Raw genomic sequence first — 21286 nt, 5'->3', positions numbered from 1 at the left:
GTGTTGTGGACTGGGTCACTAGTTTTGGCTCTTGCCTCCTGACATCTCCCATGTTAGTTTCCAAAGAAATAACGCCCACAGAGCCAGTGTTTTGATGAAGGGACTTGTGATTTGGTCCTTTCACCTTTTACCCTGTTGCTTTCAAAAAGTCCAATAACTATGTCCAAGCCATCCCTCACAAATGTCCCTGCTTTCTATGTATTTACAAATGGAACCCAGGCTCCGGTTTTGCTGCAGGAGCAGTTTCTCTAACTCTCTGGTCAGTGGCTGTACTTCCTGGTAGTTGCCTATAATCTGTCATTGTGTTTGGATCTGTCCTTGTAAAATTAAAATCCACATATAGCAGAGTGGCACATGCTGAGGTATGCTTGGCCCTTATCCAATCATGGCCACTGACTTTTAAGCACATGTACATCTGATTTTCTCCAAATGCTATGCAGACAAATGACATTTCCATAAAATTTGTGAGAGGACATTTCTTCTACCACATTGATGTATTGAACCGCTTATTGAGTTTGAAACCGTTTTTAGGGCTGCTGAAAGGAAAGAATGCATTCTAACCATGACAACACAGATGACATTGCCACTAGTGCGAGGGAGAAGCAGAGAGTAATGAGAGAAACACGATATTTAAATGTATCAGAACCCTGAACCCTGTGTGAAATGAGACATTTTCTTTTTCTTCCATCAAGACGACAGTGTTGGCATAACCCCCGCACATTCAATTTATGTCTGATAACTTTTTGAATAGTGGCGGAGAAACAAATTAACTCGAAACCTTTAATTGAATATCTGCTCAAATCTAATTCGGCCGGTTTGCTCGGCAGTGTGGGGAGAAGTCAATATTTGCTCGGTGGCTTGGCCAAGATGTCTCCATTTCCTTTCCCTTCCTTTTGACCTCATCGGAGCCGAAGAAATGGGAAGGTGAAAAGCTTCCGTCATTGGGAAATGTGATGAGTGGTGCCCCCTTTCTTAATTACAGTATTGGAGAGGATCATGGAATCTTAACTGTTTTCCCGTTTTGGCCCGGAGCACTGGTGCCTATTCTTGACCTCGCCTCCTGACTCCTGACCCCTCTCTTCAGCCTAACGAGAGAAAGGAGGATGAAGAGAGGGGAGAGGAGCGACGGACAGAGAGGTGAGGTTTGGTTAAGGGAGATGGAGACGGTGTCTGCTGCTTGACAATTATCAGATGGCCATTGTGGCCTCTTTAAAAGGACTCCTACACACTTGGCTTGTGAGGTCGGCTTTTCTCTGCTCATGCTAGACTCCCATTAGGCCAGGTTGGCGGCCATCTACCAACGCTAGCTAACACACTGAGTAAATACCACAGCAATCAAAGGTGCAAAACATCATATAGATTTAGAGTAACGATTCAGTGGCCAAATGCAAAGATGTCAATACATGCTTTTTCTCAACCAGAAAATCGACTTGGAGTCTTCGAAACATGAACCTCTCCTCAGACGTCAGGCAAATACACGCTCAACATGACCTGATCTGGGTACAGAGCCAATGATTGGCTCAGTACGTGTTCAGGTCCACCTAAAGATATGCCTTCATTCTAATGCTTCACATGAGAGATGAGGCTGTCTGCCTGCACTCACAGTGTCTGAGCTGTTCGGACACCCAGCAGCAGGTATGTGTGGCTTCTTATGCTATGTTAAAACAAACACAAAGCGCATTTTCACCTCATGTTTTCACTTTGGGATTATTTGTGTGTATTCAGTTAGATGCAACAGAAGAGGTGGGGCTTTCCTTCACGTAGACACAGAAATCACCACTGTTGCTGCTTTGTACATGTTGAAGTCCCAGATACACTGGGAAACCAGACTTCTGGGTTCATGACATCATCCCGAGGTGCTTGGTGAATTGTAATTGTATAACTTATGAGGAGGTCATTTTATTTGTTTAGCACATATGAACTTCATGTGGTATACCAGGGCTATTCAATCAGTTTTGAATCAGGGGCGGTTGATGGAAATGATCCAAAATGAGGGTCCGGAAAAATCTGAAAATGCTAGTGTTAACTAAGGGCGTACTCACACCGGGGCCATCCGTACCGTGCTTCGGCATGATTGCCCCCCCACAGTGTTTCCCCACCGCTTTGAACTCACTCTGCTCCAGCCCAAACGGGCCTCGGCCCGAAAGCCTGTTGGACTTACATCTTCACGTTTTAATACGACACACGCATGGCTTGATGTTGTTTTCAGCATTTTTTTTTCTTCATTTTTTCCACAAAAAGGCCCAGTAAATATACCTTTGCGGGCAGGCCCGGGGGCCGCCAATTGAATAGCCCTGCTGTATAACATGTCAAACATAAGCTTAAATGTATTTTTTTAAAACAGCATCATGGTTAGCCAGTGTAACACTGTAAATGTTGTAGAAGTAGAACTGTTGGGAAAATAGCAGCACACTGCAGATTAGCAGCTAGTCTGGCAGTTGTCCAGAACTGGAAAATACATCATGTCAAGCTGCTTCAAACCAAGCATGAATTTTTGTGTAAATTGAAATACTTAAAAACAGTGTGGGTTGTGAATGCTTGCTCACCTCTGCAGATCATTCATGCAGGGTCAAAATTATTCAGACAGACCTTGATTTCAGCAGATTTCTGCCTGCGTAAATATATGTAGCTCAGCTATAGGGCTTGTTAGATTGCTGCCTGCATGATTTCTACCTCAGGAATTTGCTTCTTGCTGTTGTTTGTCATGAAATAGTTTCAGCACTTAACTCCCCCTAAAACCAATTGATATGTTTACATTTGTGTTTGCATACATATTAAACAAACCAATCCAAATCCAGGTAAGCAATATATGGGCTTCAAAATTGCAGACCTATTCAACATCGGCTCCCAAATCTCCTCAAAAATTAAAAGTCTTGCATATTAAAGGTTGTATCAGCGATTCTGGGCCGAAACAAATGATCACATTCATCTGTTTTTACCTCACGATCCGCTAGCTGCCCGCCCCATAAGCAGGCCATCAAAAAACGCGTCTCTCTAGGCAACCTAGGCTCCGAGATCGCACACAAAAACAAATGGTACTACCAACACCTCAAAAGCAAAATAAACAGTGTTCCAACCAATCTGCTATATGTGACAAGGGGTGGGTGGCACGGCACGTTCATGAAAATGCGTTATCATTTTCAAAACACGGGAGGGAGGGGCTAGCTGGCTCTGTTTGTTTTGGATCTCGCAACGGAAGTAAGGGCAACCAGAATCGCTGATACAACCTTTAAGATGATGCCTTACTGTGAATGTTCTGAATTGTAACTCACCAGTTTGTGTTTATCTATTGTAATATGGAATGCATTTAAGTATTATAACAATCCAATAACATAAAAAAATACAGACACTTTTGAATAGAGCCGGGCTAGCTGAATCCCCTACTTCTAGTCCCTATGCTAAGCTAGGCTAACCACAGACTTACTCCAGTTCTGTACTTAACACACAGACATAGAACTGATATCAATCTGAACATCTCACTCCCATATACATTACAATATTCATGTTTCAGTTAGCTCACAATACACAATCACAATGTAGAGGCAACACATGCAGCATCATGGACATGCATTTCACAGTTGGTTAAACATTTTGAGGCCACATTTAAATGATATTAAATCAGTCTGCGTTTCTGTCAAATAGTAAATATTCTTGAAAGTTCACCTAATTAAAAATGTTCCAGCGAGGCCAAGTAAACATGATACAAATTGGCATTTTACTGCTGCTTTCCACCTAATGTGGCATTTCCTGTATGGCATTTTAATGAATTTACATGTATGCTCTTAATTTATTGTTTTGCCCTGTAAGTTGTAATGGTGGCTTGTAATAGTGGCTGGCAGCAATATGCCGATGATTCATCTCAACTGGAATAAAATGCAAAGCAGCAGCAGTACAAGACCCACAATGTCGTTCTTAATGAGGCTTTTTTTAATTACAGATATTTCCATCAAGGTTTTCTTATACATTAATGAAACGTACATATAAGTGGATGGAAATGTAATAGTATCCCTTTGACCTGAAGCATTTCTTTGGCACTCTAGAAATGTATTCTGTTGTCAAAACAGAATTTGAGTGAGATGATACAGAAATAGAATGAGTAGTTGTTCCCCCAACCAGAAACCGTCTCTATTTCCCATGCTTTTATTTTGTTGACATACACTATTACCTACCAGAACATTTTCTTTGTGTTACAATCCTGAAAAATGGTGAGGAATAACTAGTGAGATAGCGATGTTGATTTCAGTGAGAACTTTACTGTAATGACAAGCTTTTACAAAAGTACAGCAATATTCAATGTACAACAGAAAATCATTATTTCCGTAAACAGTACATACACAGTATTGTATACAGTCAATAATATTACTGCCACCAAAAAGTAGATCCAGCTTTGGAACCTCTAATACAGGGGTCTCAAACTCAACTAACTTGTGGGCCGCTAAAGGTAGAGTCTGGGTGAGGCTGGGTCACATCAAGTATTCCACAAAAAAGGGGGACCAATGTTAGTGGGTGTGGCTTATATTCAGGTGTGCTCAATAGTCCGGAAAATTATGTTACAAATGACCAACGTTGCTAATTTGTGTTGTTGTCACGAGCCTGAGCTATGGTAGCTCACAAGTGTTAAATACAAAATGCACAAGGCAACGACTCACGCAGATAAAGTGAAGAAAAAAAATGTGCGGGCCGCACCAACACCAAGCTTTGATTTCAGGTAGGGGGCCGCAAAATATCGTTCCAGGGGCCGCAATTGGCCCGCGGGCCACGAGTTTGAGACCCCTGCTCTAATACAAGTCAGTTAAGAGTGTAAAACAATATTACATTGATAAAAGTGCACAATATACAACAAAATGTGTACATTCACAGCTGACACAAAGTGGCAACGGAAATTCGCTCACACACTTTACTACATTCAGCAAACCTGATTACATCATACTTTCACACAAAGTCTTTGAAAACTCTTGACAGTTTTAACTGATATTTACAGCCATGGAAAATGTATTTAACTGACAAGATACTACGGATGCAATACAGTTAACCCATGGTTCAATACGTACCTTCTTGAGTTACGGTTTCAGTTCTGTTTCGATACACATTTTGTGTGCAAGGACAATTATATATCCCAAAATTTTTCTTCGTTATTTTTTACATTCACACAAATAAATAAATATGTAAAAAAATGTGTAGGGACCTCACCATCAGGACTACACAGAGGCCCAGAAGCCTTCACATGCGGTCAGAACAAAGGGACAAAGGGGATAAAGAACTACAACCGCTAATTTTGGCTTTACTTCTCACCAAGGTGCGAAGTGCAACGTCACACAACTGGTGCACTATTGGCTGACAACCACAGGTACCCCAGGGGGCCCTCGGGAGCAGCCGTATGGTATAAAACCTGGCGCCGCCTTAAAAACTCTCTCCTCCACCGCAGCACACCGTTGCAACAGGAGGCGAACTTCTAACGTCTGCAGCGTTTCCTTTGTCTTAGGCCACAGTCTTTTCCCCAAACTCGCTGGACGAGCGACAGACTGTTTTCCCCCGTTTTCCGCGACTCGCCCCTTTTCCTTTACTCGTTTTTGGATCCTGAGAGATCGCCGCACCCACGCAATTCTTTGTTTGCCTGCAGAAGAGGAACGAAAGGTTCCTTTATTTCAGCGACCAGCCAGAAGGATAACCTCCAAAAAGCAGCTCCAGATTTAAGCATACAAATCCTAAAAATTGGCCAAATCATCACCATCTGCTGGGTAACTAGTACCTTTAACACCATGGAAGCGTAATGGAAAGATTTTCCCGCATTGGCACGCCAGTTCACGGCAGCGATGGAAGATATGTCTCGCTGTGACACAGAGAGGCACAAACTCTGCACAAACTCTTGAGAGGCACAGGATTCTTGGCTGATATAGCATGTATGAAAAATATTCTTTGCAAACTACAAAGCCTCTTGCTAAAACTGCAAAGAAGAGACACATTTTTAGTAGATGCGAGCTGCTGCGCTAACCAGACCATTGAGGTCCTGACAGCTATGAAAGCAACAGGAGGGAAATCAATGCAAAAAGGTGAGCAACAAATTTCGGCTGGCTTGTTCAAAGATGTTGAACTGATCAAGAGCAGGCCGAAGAGTCTCAAGTTCACTCAGTCAATAATCGACAATTTGAAGAAGCGTCTCCTCGAACCAGACCTGAGCTGTTGTGGGTTTTGAACCTTTGTCACGAAGGTCACTTGGGTCGATTTTGTAGCATACTCGCTTTGTGTCGATACTTTCGACCCTAATTCAATATTCCATGTTTTTGTTGCAATGAGAGGAGTTGTTAGCCTCAAAGTAGAAATAATTGTCAGCATTTTTGTTCAAGTTTTGTGTTGTTGTTGAAGTGGTGTGTTGAGAAGCAGATGTACACTATATTGCCAAAAGTATTCGCTCACCTGCCTTGACTCGCATATGAACTTCAGTGACATCCCATTCTTAATCCATAGGGTTTAATATGACGTCGGTCCGCCCTTTGCAGCTATAACAGTTTCATCTCTTCTGGAAGGCTTTCAACAAGGTTTAGGAGTGTGTTTATGGGACTTTTTGACCATTCTTCCAGAAGTGTATTTGTGAGGTCACACACTGATGTTGGACAGGAAGGCCTGGCTCTCAGTCTCCACTTTAATTCATCCCAAAGGTGTTCTATCGGGTTGAGGTCTGTGCAGGCCAGTCAAGTTCATCCACACCAAACTCTCTCATCCATGTCTTTATGGACCTTGCTTTGTGCACTTGTGCACAGTCATGTTGGAACAGGAAGGGGCCATCCCCAAACTGTTCCACAAAGTTGGGAGAACAGTTTGTAGAAACAGTCTGCATGCCTAGGTGCTGCTTTTATACACCTGTGGCCATGGAAGTGATTGGAACACCTGATTTATATTATTTGGATGTGTGAGTGAATACTTTTGGCAATATAGTGTATGTTACATGGGTTCTCGGTTTTGTGTTTATGCTTTTTGTTTGCTCTGATTAGACCATTACCCTTGCCTGATTCCAAATATGTTATTATTGTGCCCATATGAAATATGTTACCAACATTATTACTGCCTGCCAGTAGCAATAGGCTCTTTTGAGATGAACTGCGCCTCGCCTGGAAAGTAGACGAGAGCAGCAGGAGGCGGAGCCTAAAAGCTGTAGTTTGCAACCACAATTGCATTTTTTTATATTTGTTCATAAATATCTGTGGAAATCAGAATAAGAATAATTTAGTAACCCCTCAGGAAATTGTACAGCTGCAGTTATAAGAGAAAGAGAAGAAAGAGTCAAATAAGTATGAAAATATAAAGTATAAAATAATGCCAATAAATATCAATTCTGTATGAATATAATATACATATATAAAACACTATAAAGGTACAGTAGTGTATCTGCTGTTGAGGTAGTATCATAGCACATAAGTAAGTTTGACAGTTACTGTATTAAATGTGTATCTTTTAAAAAAAAATGTGTATGTCTACCTCTTAAAGCGTGACTTCGGAAGTCGTGGTGCACCCCGGAAAATGGGGCTCCCCCAATAGCCACTGTGTAATTCGAACCCTGGACCACTGCCTGTCAGGCGCTGCTCTGGGCCAATTGGATCCTCTTAATTGGTCTACAGCCCAGGTTAAGAATGGGTCCAGTTATGCCGAGAGAAACCATAGACCTCTAGAAGGTCGTTGAGCTCTCTCTGTGTCATTGCAAGATACTCAAAGAAGTGTACTCATCAAAAGTGAGTTGCCTGCACAGAAACAGATCAGAGACGAGTGCTGCTACACCTCCACCTCTCCTTTCACACCTAAAACCATTTTGGCTTAAAGGTCCAGCCAAGTTTCATGTCCAGCTTATGATGGGTAGGTTGCTAACCAGTGCAGCCTTTTCAGTTAAGGATCTGAAGGGGCGTTCCCACCAAACATCACAGGACACAATTACGCACCCGACACGAATCACTCACGTTTCATGGCTTATGGCACTCTGACGCAAAGCCAAACAGCGTCGAGATTCTCCCCTCGTCAGGGACATCCTGGAGCCATAAAGAAAGACAAAGGAGGAAAACAGACTTGTGCCTCTTGGTTCGGATGAAGATTATCTCTTTTGTACAGAGATTTTCTGTCCTTTCTGCTCTAGAAATAGTCAACATTTTTAATAAACACAATTCCAGTGACAATATAAAAGTGCAAAAGCCAATAGTAAGCACTGAAAAGATGAGTGAAATGTTCACAACCTTTCCTCTGAGAGGGGGAAAGGCTGCAGCTTGATTGACTGCTCGGGCCCTAGTTTCTTGGCGCAGCGCAGGGTGGCGGAGCCGGCGTAATGCAAGTTTCGACCCACGGTCAGTTTGGCAGTCACAGATTCAGCTTGGCGTAGCGGAAGTTTTGTGGCAAAAAGCCTCGCCGAGACTCCAACCTGGTCTACTTTTGGCGTAAGGCGCAAGGCGCAAATAAAGTCCATTCATTCAAGGTGAATTACAGCTGGCGGAGTGGAAGTTTGGCTGACCGGCGCGCAGTGCGCACACGTCACCGAGACCTCACAGGCAGGTTTCCACAGTTCCAGGCACATTTAAATGCAATAAATAATCACAACAAACACTATTTAATGCAACTAATTGAATCAACACGTGAATTTATATCTATATAGATTGTCCCGTCACATCTGACGTCAGATCAAAGGCGGATGGCACGCGTAACGGAAACTCAGCCTCTCGGACCAAAACATCTCCCTCTCTCTCTCCTGTTTTTTATAATATCGGCATTGTTATTACTATGATACGCACGCACAGCGCGTGATGCACGTGGTGGGAGCGGCGGCGCTGCTTCTGTCATTGGGTTGTCAAGTGACGGAACTTGCACTGAACCTCCCCTAACGCATTAAAGGTGAGGAGAGGAGCTCATTTGATTGGTGAAGATCTGAATCGGCTGTATTAATCCCGGTCCACGCCTCGTCTCCTCCTCGTCTCCTCCTTGTCTCCCACTCACGCCTTCTTCTCCTCCCTCTTTCCCACTTGCGCAGGTGGGAGTGACGGGAGGAGTGCCTGCGCGAGCCTACGTGGTGCACAAAACTTACAAAGTCGAGGCGGACACACCCCGTCGGCGTGGCACACGTGCGCTGCGCGCTGACTACGCCTAGTCTACGAAACTAGGGCCCCTCGAGTCTGATGTCGTTTGTGCCCACATGAACAATAAAAGTACAGAATCATATCTATAATTTTGGCACCAGGCCAACAATATGTATATAATAAAACATAATCATGCCAACGTTTTCCTGAAAAATTGTTGGAAATCACAGAATTTTAGTGATAATTATTTAAGCAAAGAGGTTGGAGATCTCCTCATAAACATAGATGGGTGCTCCATCCATCTCCATCAATTCCACATCGAATCAATCACCAAATCCGCCTTCTTTCACCTCAGAAACATCTCCAGACTCCGGCCATCCCCCTATCATCAGAGACAGAGCAATCAGTGTGACAACCCCCACCCTCTGGAACATTCCCCCACAGTCATCAGAAACGCCTCATACCTACTCACATTCAAAAAACTCCTCAACCACCATCTATTCACCACAGCCTTCCACCTACCCTAAGGTGCTATATCAGTTAGCATATAAGTATATAGGTTATTATTATTATTATTATTATCCATCCATCCATCCATCCATCCATTGTCTACCGCTTATCCTGTATTCAGGGTTGCGGGGGGGCTGGAGCCGATCCCAGCTGTCATTGGGCGAAGGCAGGGTACACCCTGGACAGGTCGCCAGTCCATTATTATTATTATTATTGTTATTATTATTATGAAGCAGCAGATTTTTAAGTTCTACTTTGATTACATCCTTTACAACACACGTCCACCTGCCTACTCTGTGTTTGTGTCCTAGTGCATTACTTCGGTACAGCTAGAAACACCGACCAGATTCTGATCACACATAAAACTAGATGGAAATAGGATACAAGAGGGCCCTCTGGTATGTTTGTTGACTCCCTGCCCAAGAACTGGGAGACTCAGGTGCTTATCAATGAGCAAAAGCGACATGTGCAGCATGACGGAACAATGTAGGAATGTCTCATACATTTCAAGTAAAATCCTTGAATTTGATGCTGAAAAGTAGCTCAGAAGCAACGGATGGAGAAGTTGATGGATGGCTGGCGTGGTGACTATATGGACTGGACAACTCTAAACTCATCTCTTACAACACTGTCTGTCTTCTCATGTATTTCCTCGTCATGTTACACCATATCATGATGCCACACTCATTTCTCACCACTATCTCAGTCAGCTGCTCTCCTGATGGACCTCTTATCAGGCCACTTTTCAAATCTAATATATTACAAATAACTCTACGCCTTAAATATAATGTAGGATCTAACTCTGTGGGATACTCCGATCCAGCCATGTAGCTTCATCCATTTCTGTCACATTTGATTACTTTTCCTATAAAACCCATAAAAGGGGTACTCAGACAAACAATTTAGTGTAATTTGCAAGCTGAATTAGTCATCATTATAGCATGAAGCTAAACTCTATTGATCCCTGTGGGGACATCGGGTTGTTATACTAGTAGATACAGGATACAGCAAATATTGCAAAACACTCCAAGCAAGAATAAGGCAAAATGAACTAAGGACTCACAGCTTTAGGAATCAGACAATGATTTCATAAGTAATGATTCTTTTCTTGCGAGAATGTTAGAGAGAAGGGATTTGTGAGAAGAGGTTTCACAGCATAAATGGTAGAAAATGTTGGCATATTTTGTTAGATATGACCATTCTGATTGGTAATCTTCAGCTGCGGTGGAATAGCCTATTTCTCTTAGGAAGGTTCTTAACTGAATAAGTGACCCGGAAGTAAACAAGTGGCCACCATGATAAGATCCGTTCGGATTCTCTAAATGCAAAGGAAAGGAGCTCCAATGCTTCCTTTCAGAGATCCTTTATGCAACGGACCTTCCTATGTGAAAGGAAAGGAGATCACGCCAACCCACAATTCTTTGCGAGAGCAACATTTAAAGTCCCGCACACCTCGGCCCATCATGAAAACAAACGATATGTGCATTTGCATATTTAACAATTACTTTCATGCAGACATATAGTAATTGGAATTGTGTTGATAAATGTGTGTGGACAGTGATAATAATTAAATGGTATTTTTTTGGTATTTATTATCTTTCTGAACAAAATGTGAAAGTCTTAATAATTTCTGGAATTTCTGCAATAGTCAAAGATCAAAAGGAAACAATGCCATTGGCTTGTTGTTGAGGGAACCAGTCACACCTGCAGCACTCAACAGCAACACCATTTGTGGGCGTGAGAGTAAAAAACACATGGTTGTAACCATCAATGTGCCAAAAAACTAAACAAAAACAAATATATTGACATCACTAATATACAGTATGCTATGAGTAACTATTAACCAAACAGTGAGTCTCAAATATACAAATGTTGAGTCGGCTGGAGAAGAGGAGAAGTCTTTCAGTGCCAAACATTCGTGGCTGTGGCTATTTCCTGGAAGCAGGATGTACAGGTGTGGACCTGGTATGTATCAAACACAAGAAGTTTAAATATTATAGATTTGTTTGTTAAAAATGTTTATGCTGGTTTAGTCAATATTTTCACTAAATTGAGAATAGCTGGTCAACCATAAACGTTAGCCCACCTTAAGTGAGCCTGAAGTGCCTAAAACGTACAGTCTCTCTGCCTGCCATCAGGGGGCGACTCCTCTTATTGCAAAAAAATCTATGAGAAAATTACCCTACCTTTCACTTGATTTATTATCTCAGTCTCAGCTTCACACCAGAGCCCAGATGGATCCAGATCCAGTAATGTTGTTTCTCAGGGTGCCACTCTGCTGCTTGGTCAGATCCACCCATCGCTCCTCCACAGTCCAAATATGGTCACTTCTGGCCTGGCTGCATTCCAAGATGGCAGTGACCAAAATGCTGAACTTGAGGCTGCGAAACCGTAGTTCACAAACCACTGGGTGACATCATCCACTTCTGACATACAGTCTGTGATTAGAGCAAACAAGCTTTGACTAATCAACTCCAGTCTGCCTGGCTGGCAACACACAGCAGACAGATAAAGCTTGTGAGTGCTCAAAGATGAAACATAGCAGCTGGGAGCAGATATTCTTTTCTCAAGAGGATGAAAGTTAGTCACCTGTTGGTTGTGTAAGCAGGCAATTATGATATGCAACAACAACATGTTAGTGATGATAAAAATAAGATCAATTTGAGCCTGCAACAGGGAAATTCACATGAGAGCAGCTCAAGAGTCAAAACAGAAAGAAAAAGTACAAAGAAAAAAAGAAAAGACAATAAAAGAAAAGTGTAAGATCTATGTACATACACCTGTATGCAACAAAGGTGAGATAAGATCAATGGAGAAAAAAAAAACCATGCCATTGCCACTGAGGAAAGTATTTTCATTATGATTTCATAATGGTTTGCGGTTCCCTCCACAATTGTCAGTATGTCATTCAGGACTCACCTGAATGTCTATATATATATGTAACCCATTCAGTCTTTGACACATGTTTAAAATGAATATCTCTCTTTGATACTTTGATTCAGTCGCTGCACCATTGTGTCATGCATTCACACTTTTGTGAATAGCTAAGCCTTGATGAGTACAAGAGTGACACACACCTACAAACCACAAACACAGTTTCATTACTGTATTATATATAAATGTATCAATTTGTATAGCATTTGTTGCAGTTATTATCTGTCATGTTTAGCCGATTCAATTAAAAGCACACAAAGGCATGTTAGCAATCCTTGTTAGCAATGGAAAACAAACTGTAATTCACACCTGCAATGAAAGAAAGACAGCTGTTGAGGTAAAGGTTGAGTAGGTGATTCTATTCAAAAACATTTTCTGTTATATTACTGGAAATCCTGGTGACAGCAATGAATAAATTAAATGCTGACATGCTCTGCAGATCTCACTCGTATGGCGTTCTGGGCGTGCGGCTTTGAAGGAAGGGGGCGGGACTTTTTCAGTTTGGTGATGCATTCAAAGTCTCTGTGGTTTTTCCAAATGACCTACCCTGCCTTTAGCAAATGTTTGGCAAGCAAGACACGGGAACCTGGCTTGGGTCTAACTGACATTAATCAATTCATTTCATTTTACTTTTATTTTATTTTGATAAAATATAGGCTGTGAATTTATAATGCAGCACAAAACAAAATGAAATATCCTTAAGAAATAAATAAAGATATTGTATCAGATCGAAATATGCTCCCCGTATTCTAACAGTAAACGTAACTCTGTAATCATACATAATAATAAAACCTCCGCTGCTTCAAGCTACGGCCGAAGTTTCACTCTGTGGCAGTCATTGAAGCACCTTCTCTTGTCCGTGTTAACTTCTTGCAGCCACTTGCTCGGGTAAACTGATGGACTAGGTCATGTTAAAATATGATTTTACAGGTTTTAAAGGGAGTAGCGAATTAGTGTATTTTGACTGGCATTAGCAGCAAGTGACCTGGGTGAATGGAGACAGCAGACTCGACTCACCTGGATCAGTTAAAGGATCCCGTGATACAAGTGGGTGAGTGAATCTTCTCCCATCTCTACCCAGATTCCCAGTTGGCGTAACTTACAGCCAGGTTACTAATTAGTTACTAGCTGTTGAGGTGTCTCACCCCGCCTCTGTTCTGCATCAGGCTACATGCTACTCTGTGCAACTTTCAAAATGTTAAAGGGGCCCTATTATGCTATTTTTCCACAAGTTAATATAAGTTATTGATGTCTCCAAACCTGGTCTTTGAATTCCTCAACTGGAAAAAACAATCGGAACATGTATTTTTGAGTGGATCACACTCCTCATTTTCAGCTTTTTTACCCCACTTTTTCAAACGGGTGATTCTGTCGGGGTGTAGCCTTATGCTAATGAGATGACCCCCGACCCCGCTCCTACTGAGGAAGTGGTTGTGTCTCTCCGCCCCGTGCCGTCCGCGTCCTGTTGCCATGGTTATGGTTCTACGCTACAAACTAACAGCGGTCCAGCCGTACCGAACCGGACTCCGACCCAGAACCAGGACCAGCTCCTGTAGAAGTTCTACGCCGCGGACGCAGCAGGACGTTTCTGAATGGTTAGTAAACATGTCTGTGTAACGTTTTGGACGGTAACTCGATGTGTGTTAGCGTAGCTAGCGCTAGCCACAGTGACGCTAATGCTGCGTTCTTCGCTCTATAAGTAACGTATCTGTGAGCTATTTCGGCAACAATTAATATCGTTAGTAGTGCCGTGTTGTTGACAGTTCACAGTTGCATGTTTTCCAAAGGGGACGTAACATTTGATTTAAACGGATGAAAACCCGCTGAAAACAGCGTCCTGTATGCGGGCAGTTTGTTTACATCACATTAACGGGATTAAAAACTTGATCCTCTACACATAAAGATATACAAGCAACGGGATTTGGTCAGTATCATGTCGTCCTCCAGAATTATGTGCTGAATTGTGAATTATAGGCTGTGTGCTGTGTTTTATAACGTGATTTGCTCCATCTCAACATTACGTGCCAAACTTACTGTTACAAAATTCAAACATGAGGTTTACACCTCAGCTTGTCAGCAAAGTCCGTCAGGTTACCATATTAACAAGATTTGTTGTTGAAATGCTCAAATTCTGTACTATATTCATCTAGGTGACTAAGTGGGCCTTCAGACACAGAACATGTCTACTGCATGGAGACACCACGGGTAATGTTACTTTGTTACACCAAGTTGTCTGTTGATTATTATTCACATAACATGACGATTATCATGATTCACACTAGGTAAGAAGACGGATGCAGCAGCTGGAGGAGGAAGAGGCTTGCATGGTGGGACATCCTGGTTGGAACCGTCTGTCTGAATGTTCTCTCTCCAAAACGCATGAAATATACATAAAGCTGGTTATGGTGCTTTACACGTAAGAGGAATACAGCAGTCTGTTGTTTGTTTATCAATTGTGTTTTATAAAAATAAATCCCTCTATGCAACATATTATGCAGTCTTCCTGACCATTACTTCAGTAATATTAACCATGACACATTTTACAATTACTGTAAAGACTTTATTGTCAAATTAATCAGCAGTTGAAATTCACAGTTATCTCAGAACACAAACGCAAACTGTTTGTGGCCGACTCTGCAGGTTCATATCAAGCTCTTCTGAAGTCAAGGAAGAGCTGCCCTCCAAGGTATCCTCCTCCTCTACCGGGTCCAGGCGAGCTCTCTGTGATGGTCTCCTTATTGGAGTGGTTGTGAAACAGGTCTGGAACCATCGCTGTGCCAACACCAAAGTCCTTGCAGGACACAGTAGCTGTAACAGAGTTGTATGGAGGAATGAAACCCATGATATCACATAATAGAAATACACATCTGCACGACTACTAGTAGTTGCTGTTAAACCTGATCTAAAGTAGGCCACATGTCAGGCTACACACCTTTACTTGGGTAAGGAGCCTGTAGTCCTCCTAGACAGGTGAGTGTCAACAGTAGCTGCTGTGGGACGCTGATGTGAGCTGCTGCTCTGTAAGCAGACAGACAGTCAGACAGACAGTCAGACAGACAGTCAGAGTTTACAACTACATCTGAAATGTGGAACACGTTACTATTTCACTATAACTGATGTTGTGACGCACCAATAGCTCGTAAAATCCCTTCGTTAGCGGTGCAAAAACAAACGTTTGGTGACGTCGTCTTTGCATCGCTGTATAAACAAACAGATCAGCTGCTCTTGCTGCCGCATTCGAGCTACAACACGTTCCCAAGCAAACTGATGTCTAGCGTTATTTTACAGGTTTGGGCCCCCGCAGTACTACGTAACGTTAACGGTCCTCAATATCAATACAATGGAAGCTTTTAACGCAACACGCCAATGCTAACTTTAGCGCAACACGCCAATGCTAACACACCAATGCTAAGAAAGCAAAGTAAACTGTAACACGGCATATTACATAATATTTAGTAACTTACCGCTTCTGTGTCTGTGGTTGGCTCTCGGACTGTCGGTATTGATCCAAACTTTAGCCTCAGGTTAGAGGTATATCCTGAGCTGTAGCGACCCATGTTGTCAAAGCTCCTGTCGGTGAAGTGCGTCGCACACACAAACACACATTTACGGACGCGTGTGCGCACATTTCCATCGTAGATGCTCCGACGATGCCAGTAAATATCAGCAGTTGGACTGCCAACTCGCTTTCCGTTGATTTTGGCATTTTGGTTAACTGGTTTGTATGTACATCACACTGACAGCTAACAGGTATGGGGATTATGTGGGCGGGACCACACAGGTGGAGCGATTCTAATGAGCCGAGATGACCCATATAAAGGCACAGCAAAATTCGGTGCTGACGTCATTTAGTGGACATTCTGCATACGGTTCTTTTATCGGGAGGATTTCTTTCAAACTGAGAAAGTGAAACAGGGAGATGGTGGACTTTTCTGATACTGTGGGGACTTATTGACACCCCAGGGACCCATTTTAGGGTTGAAAAACATGGAAAAGTCGATTTTTCATAATAGGGCCCCTTTAATGCTAACATGCTACAACTAAGATGGTAAACATTATACCTGCTAAACATCAATTTGCTAGCATTCCAATTAGACTTGGACGGTATCTGTATTTTTTTCCCCCCATACGGTCATACCTTCCTGAGATTTCACTAGGGTAAACAGACGAGGACCTAATACTTGTTAATATTTTTCCGCTCTTACTTTATCAGCAATGCTGTGTTGTGGTTTCTTTCTTTTGACAAATGTACTTAAATGCCCTAAATGTAAATGTAAACTGTATACCAGGGCTGCCAACTCTCACGCATTGGCCGTGAGACACACGTATTTGATTGATTTCACACTCTCTCACCCCACAACCCTGGTTTCTCACGCTGAAGTTTCCATCCAGCAACAAAACAAATCTATTGTGTTATCTGTTTTCTCGGAGCATCAGCGTCTTCTCTACATGATAAGTGTTTGTCACCGCGCCTCAGCCGAAAGAGAAGAAAAAACACGTCGTCAGAAATGAACTGATTCACAACTGAAAGTGAAACTTAAATAGCGGCGAGTGGATCTACACATGCGCAGACTTAAGACATGGTGAAAGTCCTTGTGGGGATTTGAAAAAGTGGGTGGTATGTTGTGACTCCTCCATAAATGATTGAACATACACTTACATATTTTATGCACATTTGTCTGTGAATCACAAGGGATAAGGACTACTAGAATTTTTCTTCAAAACATTTCTCATATTTTCTTATTGATTTATTGCATTTTTAGTCATCAACCACATGATTACACACCATTTGATGGAAAGAATGCTCATTTTAAGACACAGAATTAAGAAAAAATAAAACAGAAAACACGAAACTTGGGAAAAAATAAACACAGAATCTGGAAAAAATGAAAACAGATTTCATAGTTCATAGGGGGTGGAGCTCGGATCTCGCCCTGTTCAGCCTACTCTTTGGTTGGAACCAATATGGTCAGAATTTAATTCAATTTTATTTATAGTGTCATATCACAACAGAAGTCATCTTAGGACACTTAACACATTGAGCAGGACTAGAATACGCTCATGATGTTCAGAGTCAATATATTTTCAAAGTCCCAACATCACCCAGGGGCAAGCGTTACAGCGACAGTGGCCAGAAAAAACTGCCTTAATAGGCTTTTAGGCAGAAATCTGGTGCAGCCCTTGGGTTCCAACTGCATTTGGTGTTGGAAGTAGTATAGTAGTAGTAGCATTAGCAGTAGTGGTAGTATTAAAATAAGCAATAGAGCAGAGACCAGAACAAGTACAGAAGTACAACAGAGCACACAGCTCTCAAGGACTTGATTTTGGTATTTGATTACTTTATTTTTTATACAGAATCCCAAAGTAAACATGCACAAAATGAGCCATGTTGTGTCTTGTATCTTACTGTTGGGTCAATAGGTTGTCAATTTGTACTCTGAGTTAGGCTAATACATTGAGAACCACTGATAAACGGTATTAAAAAATGTTTTTGCTGTATGGTAATGATGTTGGATGGGCCAAACAAAATATGGCCATGTATGCGGTAAAATCTCGGTTGGCCCACCAAATCTCACTCCAAGGTTTGTTGAAAAGTTGGCAGCCCTGGTATACTGTACGTTGGGACACCTCCTGGGGGGGGTAATTTGATGTTCCCTCTGTCTCTACCACACACACAGCGGGTACCAATGGTACCAACATATCAGCAGCCTTACGGAGCCAGATGGTGGTGGTAGGCTGGCAGTTAGATAAAATGACATACTTGTCAATGGTTAACAAGGACATTTTTGACCGGTTATGCAAGTCGGTCTATAGGTTAAATCACATCTATATATGAACCAATTGAGGTGTTAAAACAGGACGCACAACAGCGGTCTCAGCCAATGTTTGCGGGTCTGGTGCCCCACCCTATTATTGGGTGTTTAAATCAACACAGCCGGATAAACAATATGTGGGAATGTGCGAGCAGATGGCTATACTAGAAACAATGCAACCATGGGCAGGAATAGCAGGAGCTAGACCAGGGATGCCAGGGTGAAATTGGACAGGGGGCCTGATTTTTTTCAAGTGAGACCTCAGGGGGCCGGATTACACTTTCGGACTGAAAAGGCCAAACATTGACTCAACACATGGATAGGTAGGCTATTTGAAATTATTCATGAAGGCCTACACATCAAAAAGAAATTGCATTGGCACCAAAATAGCCTCACAATGAGGCCTAAATTACATACATTACAAAGGAGGATGATTGACAGGCGCTCTCCTTCATACAATCACGTGCACACTACATGGCTGCACCTGATTGGACGATCGCTTTCACAGCTGTCCTGTCTGCTCCCGGATTTCAAACCGACCAACATGGCGGCTTGTTTGAAAACTCTCTCTTATTTTACGACAATAGTTCACCGAAACGTGTTTCTGAAAACATTTTAAGCGAGAAATAAGCTATGCAGTTGCTGAATCTGTCTTGATTTTACATGGACAACATTCAGTTTAAAAGATTTTCGAGAGCTTGCGGGAGGCAGCGGCACACCGTCTGTCCACACTCGCCGTGAGTTGAATGCATTGCAGGGCATACCGTAAATCCTTTAATATAGAACTCAGCCAAAATCTTTGCGACGCGAACCTGACAATGAATGGGAAGGGTGGAAATAACGCTGCCTGACGACACTTGCCCCGGCCAATGTGACTGGCCGGTAATAGAATACAGGCCAGTATTAGAGGATTTACGGTATATTTATTTATTTTTTTAAATAGATAAAATAATAATAAAAAAAATATTCTCCCCTTATCACCCGCGGGCCGGATGTGACGTACAGTCGGGCCGGGTCCGGCCTGCGGGCCGTAACCCTGGCATCCCTGAGCTAGACAAAAGACAAAACACACACACAAACACACAGTCAAAATTCTGCTTCATAAGGCACATGTAACAGGTGTGTTATGTCTGTTGATGGTGACTCTGTGTCATGCTCTGGGATAATAAGGACGCACAAGGCAGTACTGGGTCTCTGTATGGCGATACAAAATATAAAAAATCATTAGCTGGGTGTGTCTGACAGATCTGGCTCCTCTTGTCTTTGTAAAAAAGTTGTGAGGGCCATAGCGAAGGATGTTGGATATATTAGTGTGTGTGTGTATGTGTGTGTGTGTGTGTGTGTGTGTGTGGGGGGGGGGTCTTGTGTCTGGGTTCTACACTGGGAGATGTGTGTGGTTCCTGATGCTTTGGAGTATTTCCTCTATTTTGTTTCATCCATGGTGAGTTTTTTCATCACACAGTTGGGTGAGGTGGGTACCATCTTTGGGGGGCAGGCTGGGGGTGCTGGTGGGCTTTTAGGCAGGTGGTCGATGTGTGACAGGTAGACTGGGCAGCGGCGTGTTCACCTGCACAGTTGGCATATTTTGTATCTGATTTTTGTTTCGTACAGGTTTTGTGGTGGTGGTTTTCTCCACATCTCAGGCAGATGACTGGGTTGGTGCAGTGGTTGGATATATGGTTGAACTGTAGGCATGTATAGCATTGTTTGATGGAGGGTGGGGGCTGTGACTTCTCCACTCTGTATTGGAAAAGATCCACGTAGAAACCTTCATGAAGAAGGTCAGCAGCTAGGTCTGGGTTGGTGAGGGGGATCTTGATGAAGGTGGTTGGCTGTTGAGTGCCTCTGCTTACAATTCTATAGATTTTGGAGATGTTGATTCCTTGTTTTTCCAGTTTTTCTTGGACCTGTGTGTTGGTGATGTTGATGTGAATGCCTTTGATGACCAGGAGTTTTGTAGGAGGTTCAGATAGGGGCTTACTGTTTTGTTTCCCGGCTAGTCTGCAGGAGAACTGTGCTCCCCAACTTTTAATCCATTATTTTAAGTTTGCTTATTTTAGTAGTTTATACTGATTTTATTCTATCCTATTTAGCTTTTTGTCTAGTTTTTGCTATTTATTTTTATTACTGCTATCTTGTTCTATTTTACATTATTTTATCTCTTTTACCGTCGACTGACGGGAACCAGAGTCCCTCATGGTGTGGATGGCCTTTCACTCACCGATGTCTCAGTGCCGAGCCATGTCTCTACAGTTTTAGCCAATGCAGTGCGTGGGTGTGTGTGTGTGTGTGTGTGTGTGTGTGGTGTCCATACCCGAGTTGCGTGCATGTTAGTGTGAGTGTGCGAGTGTGTTCCGGGTGGGGGGTCGGGTCTTTCTTTCTTTCTGATGTTGTTGTTTTTATTGTTGTTGTTGTTTTGTTTTTATTTTCTAATTTTGTATTTTCTGTACGGCACTTTGTGTTGCATTTCCCTGCATGAAAGGTGCCATATAAATAAATAAAATTGAATTGAATTGAATTGAATGCTCCTTTGGGCCATGGTGAGAGCAGGGAGTTCAGGGAGGGGATGTCCTTGGCAAAGATGAGGATGTACCATTTCTCATGTGAACCAGTTTCTGGAATTGGGATTGTGATTTGAGTCTTTGGATTTATTTAAGGATGGATTGGTTTGTTGAGGGAGGGTTTTTGTGGTTTCTCTCTGACAACAGATAGGATATTTTGGTTTTGTGCTGATTCCCGTCTTGCTCTTTTTCTGGTACCGGAGTTGAAGGTTTGATATTTATACATGTTTTTGCTTACTATGTCTGAGTAGCTGGCAGAGAGTGGTAGGTCTTGATCATTCAGGAGGATTTGTTCCATAGTGCTTATAGTGGCCTGCATCTGAGTAGTGATATTGTTGAGAGGGGTAGACTTTACTCAGAGTTCAGAAAACAGGTGGTTGATTTGGTCAAAGATATTCTTAATGATGAGACTGTCGATTTT

General features: G+C 42.4%; 1 protein-coding gene across 1 annotated transcript in view; it reads right to left on the bottom strand.

Annotated features, from left to right (window-relative positions):
• Nucleotides 1–16216, bottom strand: part of LOC311013481 (uncharacterized protein) — a 69334-nt gene extending 53118 nt beyond the window's left edge. Inside the window, exons 1-2 of the mRNA XM_084009583.1 lie at nucleotides 15956–16216; nucleotides 15495–15509 (exon numbers count right to left, since the gene is read on the bottom strand). Coding sequence (XP_083865709.1) covers nucleotides 15495–15509; nucleotides 15956–16048 — 108 coding nt within the window. The 5' untranslated portion in view covers nucleotides 16049–16216. The remainder of the gene's footprint in view (nucleotides 1–15494; nucleotides 15510–15955) is intronic.
• Between the last annotated feature and the right edge of the window lie 5070 nt (nucleotides 16217–21286).

The sequence above is a fragment of the Eutrigla gurnardus genome (assembly GCF_963514095.1).
Source record: "Eutrigla gurnardus genome assembly, chromosome: 5".
Taxonomy (NCBI): Eukaryota; Metazoa; Chordata; class Actinopteri; order Perciformes; family Triglidae; genus Eutrigla; species Eutrigla gurnardus.
The sequence above is the reverse complement of the archived record's forward strand: the minus strand, read 5'-3'. Positions and strand labels throughout refer to the sequence as shown.